The sequence below is a fragment of the Labrus mixtus genome, chromosome 13 (genome assembly GCF_963584025.1).
Source record: "Labrus mixtus chromosome 13, fLabMix1.1, whole genome shotgun sequence".
In the NCBI taxonomy this organism is placed as follows: Eukaryota; Metazoa; Chordata; class Actinopteri; order Labriformes; family Labridae; genus Labrus; species Labrus mixtus.
In genome coordinates, this window is record NC_083624.1 from 7,900,347 (window position 1) to 7,917,867 (window position 17,521).

At 38.7% G+C, this 17,521-nt stretch overlaps 2 protein-coding genes across 6 annotated transcripts in view; both read left to right on the forward strand.

Annotated features, from left to right (window-relative positions):
- Positions 1 to 1,378, forward strand: part of LOC132986840 (interleukin-1 receptor-like 2) — a 36,094-nt gene extending 34,716 nt beyond the window's left edge. For all 5 annotated transcript variants that reach the window (XM_061053496.1, XM_061053490.1, XM_061053491.1 and 2 more), the window contains one exon: positions 254 to 1,378. In XM_061053496.1, coding sequence (XP_060909479.1) covers positions 254 to 544 — 291 coding nt within the window. In that variant the 3' untranslated portion in view covers positions 545 to 1,378. The remainder of the gene's footprint in view (positions 1 to 253) is intronic.
- A 2,605-nt stretch (positions 1,379 to 3,983) lies between these two features.
- On the forward strand, positions 3,984 to 16,807 carry LOC132987538 (interleukin-1 receptor type 1). The gene is made up of 11 exons (XM_061054654.1): positions 3,984 to 4,271; positions 8,550 to 8,760; positions 9,832 to 10,000; positions 10,901 to 11,075; positions 12,018 to 12,084; positions 12,364 to 12,495; positions 12,858 to 12,997; positions 13,735 to 13,881; positions 14,182 to 14,346; positions 15,552 to 15,755; positions 16,097 to 16,807. The coding sequence occupies exons 1-11, from the start codon at positions 4,202 to 4,204 to the stop codon at positions 16,306 to 16,308; spliced, it is 1,692 nt and encodes a 563-aa protein (XP_060910637.1). The 5' UTR covers positions 3,984 to 4,201; the 3' UTR covers positions 16,309 to 16,807.
- Positions 16,808 to 17,521: the final 714 nt, after the last annotated feature.

A 17,521-nucleotide genomic window follows, 5' to 3' on the forward strand; every position in this document is an offset into this window, starting at 1 on the left:
AACAGAGATCCATAAACTATTATAAACACAGATTGCATGCATACAGTGTATGAAATGTGTATGAAAACTCACAGCCAATAACTAATTGTACCTACTGGTAACTACAACTACGTCAAAGAGAGAAAATTACTTTGGTTGATTGAGGGATGATTTGATTAATGTGGTACAAAATTCTTCAGCATATTTTCAGTGATTTTATAGTTCATGGTCACATGCTCGGAACAGCTGATTCTAAATGAGCTCTGCATTTCAGGTGGTTCTGGTGGAGTTGGAAGAGATCAGCCCAGCTCAGCTCGCTCTCTTCCCAGAGTCGGTGCGTCAACTAAGGAAGAAGCAAGGTGCTGTGTGTTGGTGGAAGAATTTAGAGAGGAGGCAGAGGTCTGTGACATGTAACATGAGGAGGAGAGAAGATGAAGAGAAAAGTGGACAGGACACTCCATCCCTCTCTCCCTCCTCCAGGTTTTGGAAGGAGATGAGGTATCATATGCCTGTGAGGGGAAAGAGGGAGGTGTTTCCTGAGAAAACTGCCCTGCTGAACTTATGATGGGGTTATAGCTGGTTTCAATATAAGTGTGGATGGGATTAAGCCCCCTCTCTCACTTGGAAAATCTGAGTTGTTAAAATAAGCTGTGAGTTAACAGCACATGTGATACAATAGGTGCTTCTTCAGATAGCTGTCAGTTTATATTTTAAGAAGCAGATTTCTGATGAAACAGGAGGGAGGTTTTTACTCAAAGACTCAACAACTGATGCTCACGCGGCACTCCTAATGTGCAGATCATCACTGTGTTTGTGCTATTGCTGAGGTTTGTGAATTGTTGATGTTCTCTTGCAGGTTGAGACTGATGTTGGCTTTTAGTTATCAAATGTACATATGTATAATAAAGACTGTAAATTTGTAAATAAATGTTCCTCAAGTAATGTAAAAGGTCAAGCAGCAAACTGGGAGCTTCTTATCAAATAATCTGAAAATGGAAAGTGTCATGATTTGGTATTATTTGGTTTTGTATTTTTAGTGTTTCTTTATGTTCTAGTGGGTTTTGTTCATTCTTGAGTTCTGTGTGTCTTCAGTGTTTCATGTTTTTTATTTTGTAGTTGTCCTCAGTGTTTTTTGTGTCCATTCCTTCCTCTGTGTGTTTCCCCCCATTGTGATTGCCCTCATTGTCTTCACCTGTGTTATTAGTCTCACCTGTGTTTGATTACCCCATGTCTATTTAGTCTCTGTGTTTCTTCCCTTCTGTGTCAGTTCATTGTATGTGTTTGTCGGTGTCGTTTGTTGCATGTCAGTTTACCCGTGGCGCCTTCTCTTGCTGGATTTTTTGGAAGTAAGTTTTTGTTTGCCTTTTGTTTAAAGAATAAATAGTTTTAGTGAATCCTGCATCTGGGTCCTCCTCTTCTTTTTCGTGATCCGAGACCGAATGAACTGACCAAAAAATGGACCCAGCAGGATTATTTTCGTTGGAATTGGGTGAGGTTACTTATAACCTCACATGCTTAAAAAATGACTTAAAATATGCTTGCTGTAGCCAGGAGAGACTGTCAGCCATTTCCACGGCTCAGGAGTAAATTCTTTCTAGACCATGGCTGAAAAACTTACTCCCTGAGTGGACTAGAGACTTTTTCTCTACGCCTGCTTCACAGTCTTATACTTCTGAGCCTCAGCGCAAGCCTCAGCACAAGCCTCAGCGCAGGCCTCTTCAGCCATGTGTTCCTGTTCCTGTCTGCCACCGGTTCCAGCGGAGCGCCATCTGCCTCCTGTTCCTGTTCCGGCAGAGTGCTGTCTGCCCCATGTTCTGGCAGAGCGTTGTCTGTCCCCTGTCCCCTGTGCCTGTGTCTGCTGAACCGCGTCTGTCTCCTGTGTCTGCTGAGCCACGCCTGTCATCGGTGCCTGTATCTGCTGAGCTGCATCTGACTCCCCTGTCACCGTGGGAGGCCCTTCCCACTCTCATGACTCCTGTGCTCTCGTCAGAGGCCCTGCTGACTCCTGTGCTCTCGTCAGAGGCCCTGGCGACTGCTGCGCTCTCGTCTATTTCAACAACCATTGGCTGGAGAAGTTTGTTGATTTGCATTAAATTATATATTATGAATGCACATTTTCTGAGACTGTCTGCTGAAATTGTCAATGTTTATTTTCATTAACGGTAACAATTTAAACTTTTGTTTTTTTGGTGATTGCTTTTGAACAAAGTTTTAGCCTCCAGATTAGAACTGACTGTAGACTGTCATTGGAAATGAAATATTCCTCCACATAACAAATATTGAAAAGTTTCATTTCCTGTTGAGGTTTTGAACGGTTGAACATGCTCGGTTAAAAAACAAAGATTCTTCACAGGAAACCAAAGTGGAAGACTTATTCTAGTTGATCATTCCTCATTTACAAACAGAGAGGTCTGTTGAATACATTTGTTGACCATATTATACAAATCTCCAATGTTTCTGCTGAACAATTTAAAGAGCATATTGGGCTTTTTGTGTTTTTTTTTTCATGCAGCAAAATTATTTCCAGTTTTTTCTTTTCATATACTAAAGAAATAAGCTTTAGAAGTTTATTTATTTTTTTAAAATCCTAGGGACTGAGTTTTTCCCTGAAAACTGATAGTGTAAAAAAAAAAAAATACTACAACAAGCTTTGTTTCATATAATGGCGTTAGTCAATCAAACCCTCAAAGAGGAGAGGTAGATTCATTCAGTAGGTGAATAGACTGTAGACTTAAAAAGTGTATTGTTGCTTCACGTTACAGAGTGAATTGATTAAATAGATGTGACTTGTGTCAGTAAGATGTTCTGTTTTCAGATGGTAAAGCCTACAATTTAAAAAAAAAGTGTGCTCAACCAGCTTTGAGGTCTTCATTGTAGAAGGAAAATCTGCATATTTCACCCCCACGTCAAGAGCAATTGAGGTCAGGTAGCCTATATTTCAGAGTGTGAATCATTCCAGCGCACCTTCGCTGCGCTATGAGTGGTATTTTTTTTTCTATAGTGAGTGGAAGTTTCATACACAGGTTAGTGGTATAAAATGAAGAGGAGACAGAAGGCAGAAAAACCCAGCGTCTTCTAATAAGTTTACTTCAAGTGAGAAGAACCAGTTTTTTTTCTTTTCTCAGCAATCTGGTAAGTTGGAAATTACTATAAAGTTAGTCACAACAGTCTGCAGCATATGAGGCTCTTTAAGGAAGTTTTCCCTGCTTCATGTGTAGAAGTCTTGAGTTTACATAAAGGTGTATGAACTTTCATTATGTATACAACATTTATTTGATATAACCTGCGTCACCACTGTATTGTTAATGAGTGTGTCTCACTGATCTGGAATGTAAAGGGTTAGCAGTGCTTTGTAGGGTACCTTGTTACAGTCATGACTAAATTAACAGCTTTCACTAACTGACTGTCAGTGAAATATGAAAAATGTATCTTGGGTAGGGCTAGGCAACATGGACCAAAACTGGTGATACTCAATATATTTATGGATAATTTTTTCTATAAAGAAATAATGATATCAAGGTAAGTTCTAAGTCAAGAGGGCTTATGTTCAACTTAAGATGCAAATAAGGTGTGATACAGTGAGTAGGTTGTTAACCCCAGACAGGATGATGCTCTCTGTTTTGTGTCATCCTGTAGGTGTTTATTTCCTATACAATGACCAGCTCACTGTACATTATCCAGCGCACAGCTTGGGTCAGTTCCGGCTGTTTTTTTTGGCCCTGATCTAGCTGACACTGGCCCTAATGGTATTAATCAAAATCATTTAGTGATTCATTATGTAAAAGTACTGTATCGCTCAAATTGTATGACTATAATAACTGATTAATTAGACAAGATAAAAACATAAATATTTTAGTACAACAAGGGTTAAAAAGCAATATTATAGGAAAACCACACTGCAAGTTTAGAATAAAAGTACTTCAGTGAATGACAAAGACTGCTGAATAATTTCTTGAAGATAGAGAGCTCCTCTTCCAAATAAAAGCCAATCAGTGGAACTTCCTGGGACTTTACTCGGAGAGTTTGCTCCTTGCCTACCTAGTGCGTGCTGTTTGAACTGCATGTCTCACTTCCCTTTACTGGGAGAACTTAAGCTAGTTCACCCTTCAGGAAATGTGTCAAGTACCCTGATTTATTGCAGAGTACGTGCGACTGAAAACATGACCAGAGTCTGAAAGCTCACACAAGACTTTTGTGTAATGGAGCCAGTTTTTGCCAACAGATGAGGACCATGGCAGCGGCAGGTTGGGTCTTCCTTCTGGCTGCCCTGTTGTCTCTGGGATTTGCACACAGTAAGTACTCATAATCACAATTCTTTTCAGCCCTTAATAGACTGAAGAAAGTTCTGATTTCACTCATTTCTAAAACCAGACTCATGCTGTGTAAAAGGAAATGTATAACTCAAAGCTGTTAATAATTGATTTACAATAGTTGTTGATTTACAGGTTAGAGCATTTTTCAGTTTCAGTATTCCTTAAAAGGGTTAATATGGACTTTAAAACTGTAAACGCGTGCAACGAGGGAAGGTTAAAAATCTTTAGCTCTTAGAATGTAAGGTATGAAGATATAAGGTCTATGAGACGTTAACATATTAAAACCACATTTGTTAAACAATGAAGTGAAAGTAGGTTCATAGACCTCATGTTGAATTACTGTTTTTCCTGTTTTTGAGACACTGTTAAAGAGACACTTGAGAAACCTGCTTCAGAATTGTACGCTGGGAATTTCATCTAAACTCAACTCTCAACAAGTATAACCTGTTTAAAGCATACAAACACCTCAGAGATAATGAAACTGTAACACAAGATTTTGAAACTTCGCAAAAGTTTTTACACACTTTAAGACATGTCATCATGACATAAACAAACCCCACAAAAGGCAAATGTAACCCTATTCCAGTCCTTTGAAACAGCAGTGCTGTACCAGGCAATCAAATAGGGATAATTTTATATTTCATTATTTAGCTTCCTTCACACAGGGCTGGTACAGAACAAAAACACGCTTTTTCAATTATGCAAATAGTAATCAAAAGCTGAGGCATGAGGATGTAAAGCTGCAGGGAGGACTGACGGCTGGTCTAAAGTAAGCGACACTCAGCAAAGCAAATTACATTGCTTACCCACAGACAATTTTTTTTAAATTTCACTCAATTTAAACTGTTTTCTGTGTGTTTTCATATCTTTTGACTATAGTCAGTTAGATAGAATTTAAATTTCCGTGGAACCGACTAGGAAATTAGTTGGCTGGGAACAGCCCTAGTTTTCAGGCTGTTGAGGTCTTTTACAACTTTCAACTTGGCTTAAAACAACCTTTAAAACAGTGGTTTCCAGGCTCCAAAATACCCAGATGTCACATACACACCCATTAAAAATGACCATTTTAACAGCAGAAATGAATATGTTTACAGCCTGGTCTGAGTATGTATAGACTTTATCGGCACACATTGTACAAGGGAGGATTTTTTTTAATAATACATCTGTTTTGATTTTATGAACGATACAAGTTATGTATAGTTAGGCATAATGTAACAGTTTGTCAGGAGGCTTAAAACCCACCTCAGCAGCTCTTACCCTGTCGTTGGGCTGACTAAAAGTTAGTCTGAGACAGCATTTCCAGCACGGCAAACACCAAAAACGCGCCCCCAAAGCCCCCTGCAGTAACCAGTGGGTGACTTCACTCAGGCTTCTTCCACTATCAATTACAGTCTATGGTCACATATTGCAAAACTGAACAACTTAGGACGACAAAGAAGACCTTTTGGGAGCCAACTCACTGTATTTGAGCTAGTGCTTGCCATCATGCTGACATTTTACATTATGTGTGAAAATACTCCAGGCATTACTCCTGTATTACAACCGGAGCTCAAAGAAGAAGCTCTGTATTGTAATTTTCCGAGTTACAGAAACATTAAATTAGTTTTTGTTTTTTACATCTTCCAAACAACAAAAAATCATGTTGCTAGATTAAATTGTTTATTGCCCAGCTTGACGGCCATAGTGTATTGGAGACACATTTGTTTGCGGTTAAAACAAAAAGCAGGCTTCAACCTGTCACTTCTCTTACTAAATGGGCCGAATACGTAAACATTTACTCTAACTCTTTTACGGTTGAGTCTCCAGGAAATCTCTTACATGAAAGACGTCAGCACCGCTTCACAGAGGAAACTGTACTCTTAGTGTGAGGTTACACAATCAAACACTTCTACGTGTAAGGCTTGAAATAGGTCATAGCTTCTAAGATTGACTTTTGAAAACAACTACAGTAAATAAGGGTCCTGCTTGGTGAAAGTTTTAGTATCTGAGTCGTCAGTCTTATATGACGTATGAGTCTGCTAAAGTAAAGCCAAGTTGTGTGGTCAAAAACAAATCAAACCCACTAAAGAAACATGATGGCTTGTGCACTGTGATATATTCTCCGCCAGACCAGATTCAAGTCTCTACAGGACGATTTTTATTAAATCATAAGATAGTGGGGAAACAATGGCTGCCTCAAAAATTTTTCCAGTCAATACATTTTGTGCTCTGTGAAAAAAATTCCCACTTATTCAAAGAAATAACATCTAAGGTTGATGGGATACAACATGCAAAAATGAATGGTTCTTTCAAATCCTTGTTTCCATCTAACAACAACCATGTTTGCCTTGAACTGAGAGACAAACAAGAACCTGCTGCTTAAAACTACACTTAGTACAGTCCTCTAGTACTGCCTTTATCCCAGGTTTACTTAAGCTCTTTGCCCTTGCAGAAGAATCTTGTGCAATCAGCTGATAATAGATTGCCAACATCATTTCTGGTTAGTGACGTGTTGTTTGTGTTGGTTGTTTGATATGGTTTACAACTTTTCCTGGATGTTCCCCTTTGCAAATGTACACAGGAGCTGACAATCAAACAACAGACAATCTGCTGCTATATTATGCTCCAATAAAACACAATCACTGTTAACTCTGGGACAACAAAAGCAATTATCAAACGATATAATTTAGGGTTTTAGGGGACAGACCAAAACAATTTCACAGTATAGGCCTTTTATATATATTTTTTTAAAGAAACTGAAAGGTGGGATGCAAAAAAACGTTTAATGTTGCATAGGGTTGCATATCTTGCAACCCTAATCATTTGTCATTATGCAAAAGAAAAAAAAAATCTCCCCAAAATGTGTTCACGTTTGCAACTTTGTAAACTTGTGGAAATTTATATTTTACACATAACTGAAGCACAGTTTAAGACCACAAGAAGACCAACTTCAGACAGGCTTAAAGACATGTGAATGCCATCAGCCACAAATTGCAAACAAAGGGGCCTAGATAACTGTTCACTGCACGGCGAACTTCAGGGTAAATTAAATGGCCGACCAATCAGTCATGCTGTACTTTAGTTGAAGACATATTTCTTATGATAAATGTCACCCTCTGAAGCCAGCATTTACCAAGAACATGGTGACATGATATTAAAGACAACAAGTTACAAAGCTTTCTGTTTACACACCAAAAAACCCAACATATATATTTTTACAGTGATGTAATCTGTATGTAAGTCACAACCAATTACACAGCCCCTAATCAGTTAACTGCCGCAAAGCTTGTCGTGAATGTTAGCAGTCGGAAACAAACCAGCTGTCTTACCTTGCGTGTGTGGTCAATCTGCATAAGCATTGGTCTCCATACTCAATTTCCAGGGCTTATCCCTGATGTTTACAGTCTATGGTTTACCCTGGTTCCTTACACTTCACATTTCCTCACTTGTCCCAAACGGTAGCTCGTTTATTCAAGCTAGAAGTTAGCTAGCATCAGTGCAAACATCACAGCTCCCGCAGTTTCGCCGTTTCCATCCTCCGAAATGTCAAAAAAAAATATGTCAATTAGCCTTTTTTTCCCCTTCATTTTAGGGTAGTGGTGGTCGCCTGTGTCTTATTTTGCTTCTTTCTTTTAATTCTGTTGTAGTTAACTCAAGGTAATGACAAGGTAATAACGCAACGATTTAGATCGCCCGCCAAGAAAACCGTCTCGTGCAGAGCTGCGTTCACGTACGCACATAAATATAAACTTTCAACTCGGAAAATAATCTACGGCTTGAATAATCACATGTGACTAAAAAGATAAACATGAAAAAAGAATTACAGTCGTAGTTCAGTTGTACAACAGCAAAAACCTCATCATCTCTTATACAGCCAATTACAGTCTATGGTTAGAACACTTGTTCTTCCTTTTTTATGTGAATGCAGCATCAGATTGTTAGTCCAGCAGTGCCACCTTCTGGCGGTGAATGTGAAAGCACAAGTTCAATTAAAAGTTCTTTATTAATACCTCTTGGGGCAATGGTTTTGGCGCAGCTTGGACATAACCGACCGAAAAGGAGAAACCAATGTTATACAGACTGATTAGTAAACAACCACACTGAATAATAAAAAAAAACATCCATACAACATGCTCAATTGTGCCTGTTAACACATGAAAACCGAAAGCTGAATCATGAATCATGTCATCCGTGTAAATGTGTGTCTTCAATTTTCTACCCTCGCCTTGACATTCAATAAAAACAGACTGGTCTCCGTTTTTGCACTATCACATATAGACCACAGTGGGGAGGCAGAGATCTACCATGTAAGTGCTGGACGTCTCTTCATGCTGAGGTGTCCCGATGCTGATTCTCACACCAACATAACTTGGAGACGAGGTGGGAGACACAACCAGAGCCTGCCTACTGGAGTGGAAGTGAGGGACGGGTTACTGTGGTTTCTACCCGTACAGGTGTCTCATAATGGATCCTACACATGCGAGAAAAGGTACAGAAGCTTCTGCATAACGAAACAAGTTTCACTGATTTCCTGACATGGCTGCATACAGAGCCGAAAGCTACTTTACCACAACACATCACACACTTCTATAATCCAATTTAGTTCAATGCTACAACAAAATACCTTCAGAATGATCATACAGTTAAAACGACATGTCTCATTGTCTCAAACATTTTAAACTTTCATAAAGATAATATTTCCAACATGAATTTTGACATTGGACTGCAAGTTTCAGCTAGCTGTTGGTCCTTGGATTATTTTTCCAGAATAGTCCATTAATTGTTTGATCCATTACACGTGGAAAAAGTTGTGACAAATGCTTATCATGATTTTGCATTCAAGTTGCCTCTTTTATCCATGCAAACAGTACAAATCTTAGAGATATATTTGCTCATAAATAAGAAAGCAAAGCTGCAAAATATTGTGATTATGAAGCTGGAACCAGGAAATTTAAACTTTTGTCTAAACTTTTGATGGAGGACAGCACTTCCTGGATAGATAATTGATAGATTACTGTGCATCACCTTTTTTGTTTTTGAAGGATATTTAAGTTAAAAATACATTTTTCTCATTGATTATCCCAGCATCATCACAGCAGCATGTATCAACAAGTTAAATGTGAAGTTAAACTCGTTACAGGTATTGCATTTGAAATAGTACAAAGTACAAATATTACAGTTACGAGTCGGGAATGTAAAAACAGTATCCTGAGTACTTATCTCACTCTGTGGTGTATTTCCCCAATGATTGCTGTTGGAAAAAAATCCTTTATAAATCTCTTTTAAATTTACTTTTATCTTTTATTACTCTTTTATTTAGTCTGTGCGCTCTCTGATATCCTATTCTTTAGTGTTTTAACAATTTCCTGTTTGGGCTTCATGTCTGAATAAATCAGACGGAAAAATTGTGAAAATATACATTTACAACTTGGTCTACTTGTCTAATCTCTCCAAGTGCACTGTCAATCAATCAAGCTTTATTTATACAGTATAGGGTCATGTGTTGCTGAAGCTCAAGGTGTCCTGTCTTCCAGCTATCTCATTGTCTCCTTCTCTTCAGGGATGAAACTGGTTCATTCAGGATTAAAGTTGGGGTGTCAGTGTCAAGTGGAAAGTGTCCTGATCCACTAGAGACCATATCCATCCCACAGGCTGTCAGTGACGGTCTGCCTTGCAAACAGAGTGAGATCTTTGGGTTGAATAGCACAAGGAGTATACGATGGATGAAGGTACACACAGCTGCATGATGTCACCAGCCCCTTTCACTACATTTGTGTGCTTCACTGTTTTTACTTTCTTGCTTTAGTGAGCTCTCGGTTTAGCTTGTTTTCAGTACAAAGACTTCAGACTAGCAACATTAAAAATGTGTTCCTCATGAATGGTTGAAAACAGATTTAAATTTCTTGATTTTTGCTTTCTTTTTGAACACAACACTGCCCCCTCCAGTACAAATCAGGACAGTGAAATTGTACTGACATCAGAGGAAATGTTGTAAAAGAAAATGCTTAATATGTTGATGATAACAACTGTACTATGCTGTTTCTGCAGATATAGTAGACATGTGGTTCACCAGAGGGCCTGATTATATTCCTGTTTTTTTAGCTGTTGTAACAACAAAATTTCCCCCAATGGGGGATCAATACACTTTGATCTTATCTTATCTTATATATCCATACCAAAAGATTGAATGACTATGTAACATACAGTAACTTAAAATCCTCATTCAAATTCTTTACAACTTTTGAGTAGAGATATGTCAGCCCTGTGATTGACATGGCGATAAACTGGATGGAAAAAATGGATTGATGGATGGATGGATGGGTGGTTAAAAAAATGAGGAAAATTCTGATCCGAGCTGGTGACTGGATAAAAGGGAAAAAAAAATATGTGAAAAGAGTGTATTAAACAAAGCAACAAGGTAGTTCATATTTGATGACATTTTTTATGTATTTTGCACAAGAATGCTTTATTGCCTCAGTTACAAACAGATAAGGTACACTTTAAGGTTGATTCTGTCCCTTAATTGCCTACTGCCTTTATGATTTCTCTTTACCTCGGCAGCTGGATTTTTAAAAGTAATGCATAATTAAGGTTTCCCCTTCATCCTCCTCATGTGTTTATGTGTGCAGGACTGCGGCCCTGTGAATCGTCAGGGAGAGCCCATCTCTGTGGAAGAGGATGGTTTCATGAGACTGCTGTCAGCCTCACGGGGGGATGCTGGGATTTACACCTGCCTGGTGGATATAAGCTTAGACGGCAGGAATTACACGGCGGCACGCAGCATCAAGCTAACTATTACTGACGGTACGTCCTGTAAGTGTCATCAGGTTGACATGGGGGGGACTGCAGAATGAATGGTAGGGTAAACACTGCTAAAAATGTAAATCACTACTTGTACTATACCATATACTATCATGCAGGACTACTGACAACACATCATTTTACATTTTTTCATCATTTAAATGACCAGTTATTTTTTTAAATCAATGGAGCTCTCTAGATCAAAACCTTGAATGCCATTATCTGCAAGCCAGCTTAACCTCATAGTTAACTTGGCTTTCCCTCTTCGTACAGTGTCAGCAGTGTTACGGTTCGGTGTGTAAAACAAGGGAGGTGGACCCAAGTGCAGAATAAACTAATAAAACTATTTATTTAAACAAAAAGGAAAAAACTAAAGCTATCTATCAAAATGTCCAAACTGAGAAAATCCAAAAATTGACAAGCACTGAGAAACACTAGGAAACACTGACACTCCAACATACGACAAACAACACTGGTAACTCACAACAATGAACTGACACGGAAGGGCAGAAACACAGAGACTAAATAGACATGGGGTAATCAGACACAGGTGAGACTAACAAGACACAGGTGAGGACAATCAGGGCAATCACACAGAGGCAGGAATACAATAAACACTGAGGACAACTACAACCTAAATCATGAAACACTAAAGACACACAGAAAGTAAGACTCTAACAAAACACACCAGAACACAGAGATACACAAGGATAATAAATGACAAAATAAAACAGAAAACACTGAAGACAAAACTAGGAAACACACAAGGGAAAAACCAGCAACACTAGGGAACATTAACACACAAGGGAAACAAGCAACACTGGGCTAAAACAGGGAAACTCAAATACAAAACCAAATCATGACAAGCTGATTGTATAATGTGTGTGATGAGTATTGTATTAATGTATGTTATACTGAGTATACGGTTTCTTTTTTGAATTGTAGGAACAGTTACTCCAGAGGCCAAGGTTGTGACCCCTCAACAGGAAGTGGTCATAGTTGAAGTGGGCAAGTATCACAAACTCTGACCACTGTCATAGTAACACATACATGCACACATACATACACACACCACGCACATGTACACACACACTGTATGTCTGTCAGGTATGAGATTACATTTACATTAAGTGTCACCTAGTTTTTTTTATGTAGTAGCCTATACAGAAGGTTGCATGATATTTGTTTCTGATTTGTGTGTTAAAGAGTTTTCATGTGATTGTGATTCATTTGTAAAAGAACTATGCTATGTAGACTCACAGCTGTTTTTTTTTTGTACACTTCTGTGATGAACAGGAGGAAAAGCTGAGCTGAAGTGTTTGGCTTACATCGGCTTCAGAGAGGACATTGAGGATGACATTTACTGGACTGTTGGCGGGACCTTCGTTGAGGATAATGAGGGATTCCAAGAGTCCTGGAAATAGTGAGTCTCTGCTTGTTAGTTCTTTGAGCCAACACTCGAGCATTTGTGTCAACACTTGTGAAAAATGACTGAAAGAGCACATTAGGCTGAAAGCCAATAAACAACATTTGTCAGCCAATTAATCACTATTGCTCTACAGCCAATCTTATTCCAAATAAAAGTGGGGATCTGACAGACCGCTTTTGGTACCATTGACAGCTTCTTTCAAATATCTTCAAACAGAAAAAAAAAAAACATTTCTGTCTCTTTTTGCTTCATTTACAAAACAAAAGCATGAGGACCAAATCAATGCCATTTCCCTTGTCTGCCTGTTTTTTAAAGGGACAAACTGATTCATGACTGATCTGTTCTGTCACTTTCAGTTCGCATGTCAGTGGCCGTGTGTACGGTATGTCCACTCTGATTATCTCCAAGGTCCACCGTCGATTCTTGAACGTCCCCATCGGCTGCCATGTTATGACCCTAAATGGAGTGAAAGTCGGCTTTGTGCATCTTCAAGAAGGTAACTTAACCAGCAATTTTCAGAAATGCTCAGGAGGCTTCAGTGGATGAAATCCAACAAGTTTACAGGCTTGTTGAAAGTGCTTTCATGATAACATTTTAAGATTTATATCAGGAAACACTAGAAGAGACAGTGCCCTTAAAAAAGTAGAAAAAGGTGAAGAAGGTGTAACCCAGGTTGAGAAAATGTAACTCCGTGCCCTGTTTGCTGCTCTCAGAACGGAGAAATAAACAGTTTTTAGGATGTTCAACCATTAACAACATGGATCTTTATCCAGAATAATCCATTGCTTTATACGTGCAGTGGTTCACAAACTCTTTCTGCCGGGACATATGAAAACATTTTCAATAGTATTTTATACTATTTTATTTATTGTAATATTTGAGTCATGTTGTCGGCTCTTGTGTTGCTTGGCTTTTTATGTTGTTTGGGTTAATCATTCTAGTTATTATGTAGTTGCTCGATTTTCTTCTTGATTTTGCTTGTTTTAATAGGTGCTGTATAAATAAAGTGAAATATGGTCCCAACACTTGAAAAATGTTTGAAGACGTTAATGTTGAGTTCATTTCAAAGCATGAAAGGCTGTATTGTTTGAAATATGATGCACAAAAGAACTGCTAGTTTCCTGGAAACGCATCACGCATCACTCCTTCCTAGAGTGCTTGAATACAGTTTAGTTATATGAGACACCAAACAGCAGATATGGAAGTATAAACTACTCCTCCTCCTCCCTGCAGCGGACCGCAGCGCCCTCTACACCAGCTTGGCTCTCTGCATCCTCGTCCCGCTAACCGTTCTGATCCTGGCGACTGCCCTCATCTTCTTTAGAATCGATCTGGTGCTGGCTTACAGGAAACTGTCGAGAGGTTTCGCAAAACAACAAGGTGAATGTCTATGTGCTTTTTCTGCTGAATCATCTCAGTGGAAACTGCCTGGAACTCTAATGTTTACTTAATTTCACATCAAGGAAACTACCAGTTTGACCTTAGGAAACAGTGAGCTGGTTGACATACAGAAAAAAACAAGTAATATGTAAGCATAATGAAATAGATGCAAACAAAGGCCCAATGGAAGGAATAAAAGATTAAAACCGCAGACTTGGATGTTTAAGAGACGAGATACGCACTCATGTTGATACATAACTTGGCTAAGCTTGGCTAAGATAGATGCTGTTTTCTCCACAGCTCCAGATGGGAAGCTCTATGATGCCTATGTGAGTTTCATGCACCCTGACACTCAGAGTTTGGCAGAGACGGCGAGGTTCGCAATGCAGATCCTGCCCGAGGAGCTGGAAAACAAACACGGCTTCTCCCTGTACATCAGGGGACGAGACGACTGCCCCGGAGAAGGTCAGGAACAGAGACTCATCTGAATCACATCTCTGAAGCTAGAATTTTTTTTTTTTCATAGACTGTATAAATAATGGACATAGTGTGAATGATGTAATTGATTAGTGTCTGGCCTTTTGAAGCCCAAAGATGGCGGTCACAGGATTAGAAATGTTTTGTCAACCGAACTTTCAGTCAGTCTAATATCAGGCAAGGAGGTGGAGTTGAGGTGGGCCTTAAGCTACATCGCAAACAGCTACAAAGTGCCCACTCAGCCATTTCAGCCACACCCCTAATTATGCAAATCTATGAATAACTCTTATATATATATAAATACTCTAATAATTAATAACTCCTTAATTAAATCAAAACAGATGATTTATAAAAAAAATTATTCTGATAAAAACACGAGTTGTGGATGCCAAATTAGTTTTTTGAACCAGACTGTGAATTTGTTTGTTTCTGCTGTAAAAATGGGCATTTTAATATGGAGCCTAATTGGGATTCCTTGGCTTTTGGAGCCAGCCTCATGTGGACACTTGAGGAACTGCACTTTTTTGCACTTCTGGATTATTTTAATTCCTCAACACTTAAATTTGCCGCTTTGCTCTGACCCAAAATTGGGAGAGCTGTTGTTAAAAACTACACAGTGCCTCTAGTGGAAAAACTCCACAGGACAACAGGTTCACATTAGACCTGAAGGAATATATTACTGATAATATTCAGGTTGTCAATGATATAATTTAATTTCTTCCATAACTGAAATACCAGTTTTAGTATACAGGTGGTTCTGTAAGTTTTGTCAAATTAAATTATGCCCATTTAAGGACAACACTGACTTCTTTGTTTTTGGTCCTTTTGGAGAAAAGGAATATTTTACAGCAACCTATGAAATGTAGCTTAACTGACATTGAACACTGACCAAATAAAAAATAAAAAATGCCACTGAAATCAAAACATTTGATTCCATAAGATCCCAAGAAGTTGCTACCTAAAAGGAGTTTAGGAAATTTGAAATCTAATCTTGTGCATCGGAAAAGTTATTGGTTTTAAAGACAGAACGTGTTTTAGGTAGAAGTCTTAGTAATAAAACACCAGTCATTTCATTATTCAAAAAATGTTTATCCTATTACCTTCATACCAGGCTGCTTTCACTTTGTAGAGATACGTTTACTCCCCCACACTGATGACATATTTCTTTATTTGCCATCTTTCATCTCTTACAGCGGTGCATGATGCTGTAGCTGCTACACTGAGCCAGTGTCGCAGACTGATACTTATCCTGTCACCTTTGGAGAAATCCTGCAGTGAAGTCAAAACCGAAGAAGTTCCCATATGTGACAACCTGAACCAGCTGTGTTACGAGCACAAAGTCGGCCTTTATGACGCTTTGACTCGGAACAGCCTGCGAGTGATTCTGGTGGAGATCGGTAAGGACAAAATCTGCTGTGACTTAGTAGAAGAGGAATCTGACAGTATTGATGTCGGATGTGGTTTCAAATTTTGATGTCGATTGAAGTTAGGGTTATCTTATTATTATCATGCACCTCCCGGCCTTCTGGTAATAGGAGTTGAGGCAATCTGCAGTTTTAAATACTAAACACTGTCGGGGCGGCTATGGCTCAGCTTCATCATTACCATAAAGACATGCAAGGTATCAATCTTCTTAGCAGTGAATAGTGGGATTTCTCAATAACTACTTTTAGCACTTGATAAATATTTGTCAGTATCTTTTTCTGGTTATAGTTAACGCTCTCCTCTGTTCTATCAGACGGCCCGGTGGATTACAGTCTCCTGCCAGAGTCTCTGCGCTACATAAAGAGGAAACAAGGAGCTCTGAAGTGGAGGACCACCTCAGCTGGAGTCCATAAACTCAAGAAATTAGACTCTAACAGAAAACTGTGGAAGAATCTGAGGTACCATATGCCGTCAGTGCCTACAGGGAGACTCAAGACTGAAGTGAAAACAGGTCACTTATGCTGAAGTTTTAAAGATTTTTTTTGTTTGTTACTTCAGGATCTTTGGGCACATTTCCTCGGAAAGATGTTTGGATAAATGGATACCAAATGGGGTTGTTATCTGTACACGTACTGTAATTAAGTCAGTACTAAGTTGACTTGCTAATACTCAAGGAATTTTCCTGTTGTGTGCAGGCAGGTCGAAAAAAACAACTGCTGGATTTCCTCCTGGTATAAAGCCGGCATTTCATAGAACAGGCTGTGTTCCACAGATGCCGGAGTGTCTTTATTCACTGGAACTGTCATTCTCTATTTATCAAAGGGGTTACAACTTTAACATAATAAGGAGATTTTTTTTTTTTTTTACTACATTTTCTTTCCCACCTTGGCAAATACTTTGTAAAAATCCAAAACGTGAAGAAGAAGAAAACAGATCAGCTCATAAGTTTTCAGAAGGTTGATAATGATCAGAAGAGGATGTAAAGGTCACAGATATCAGCACAGTTGTAGTGCATAAGAACTTTTTTTTAAAAATCCACATCTGCAGCTGACTTGATCTGCAGTAACTGATTTGATTTGATCTGTTTTTTGCAGCTACTTTAAGTTACTTTAAGTTTTCAATATGTGACAAAATGACACGTTCTATATCTTTGTGTGCAGAGCCGTGTTGTGGGTTAAACCTCGTCTTGTATTAATGCAGACAGGGATGTCTTATACAAGATATAGAATTTGCACTATTTTAAATAGTATCGTTTATTAATATTACTTTATTTAAGTGGCTTCTCACATTTCACACAGTGATAAAATCTTTTTTTTAAAGAAGAACAGAGGAGAAAAATCAACTGAAGGATTTTGCATGTAAATAAGTAAGTGGTTCCAGAGCTGTGGAAAACTTTAAATACCGCTGCACAGTTTGGGAGTGCCAGCTTAGCTTCTCTCAAAATACAGAGTATGCCTTCAAGAAGGCCATAAAATTTTAGAACTGGTGTACAGATGAGTTGTTGAATGCGTCTTAACTTTCCATCGTCCTGCTTGGTGCGGTCACTTGAGCTGTGGATTTAAGAATAAACTCTCTAAGATTGTGTCAACAGCAGGCAAAATGCTGGACAAACCTCAAAAACCTCTGTCTCAACTAATTACTGAACTACTGATAGGACAAGGAAGAAAGCGAGCTGTACTAAAACTCAACAGGAGTTAGAAGGTCCTTTTCAGGGCTGCTGCCTCCCCTCCAAGAATTA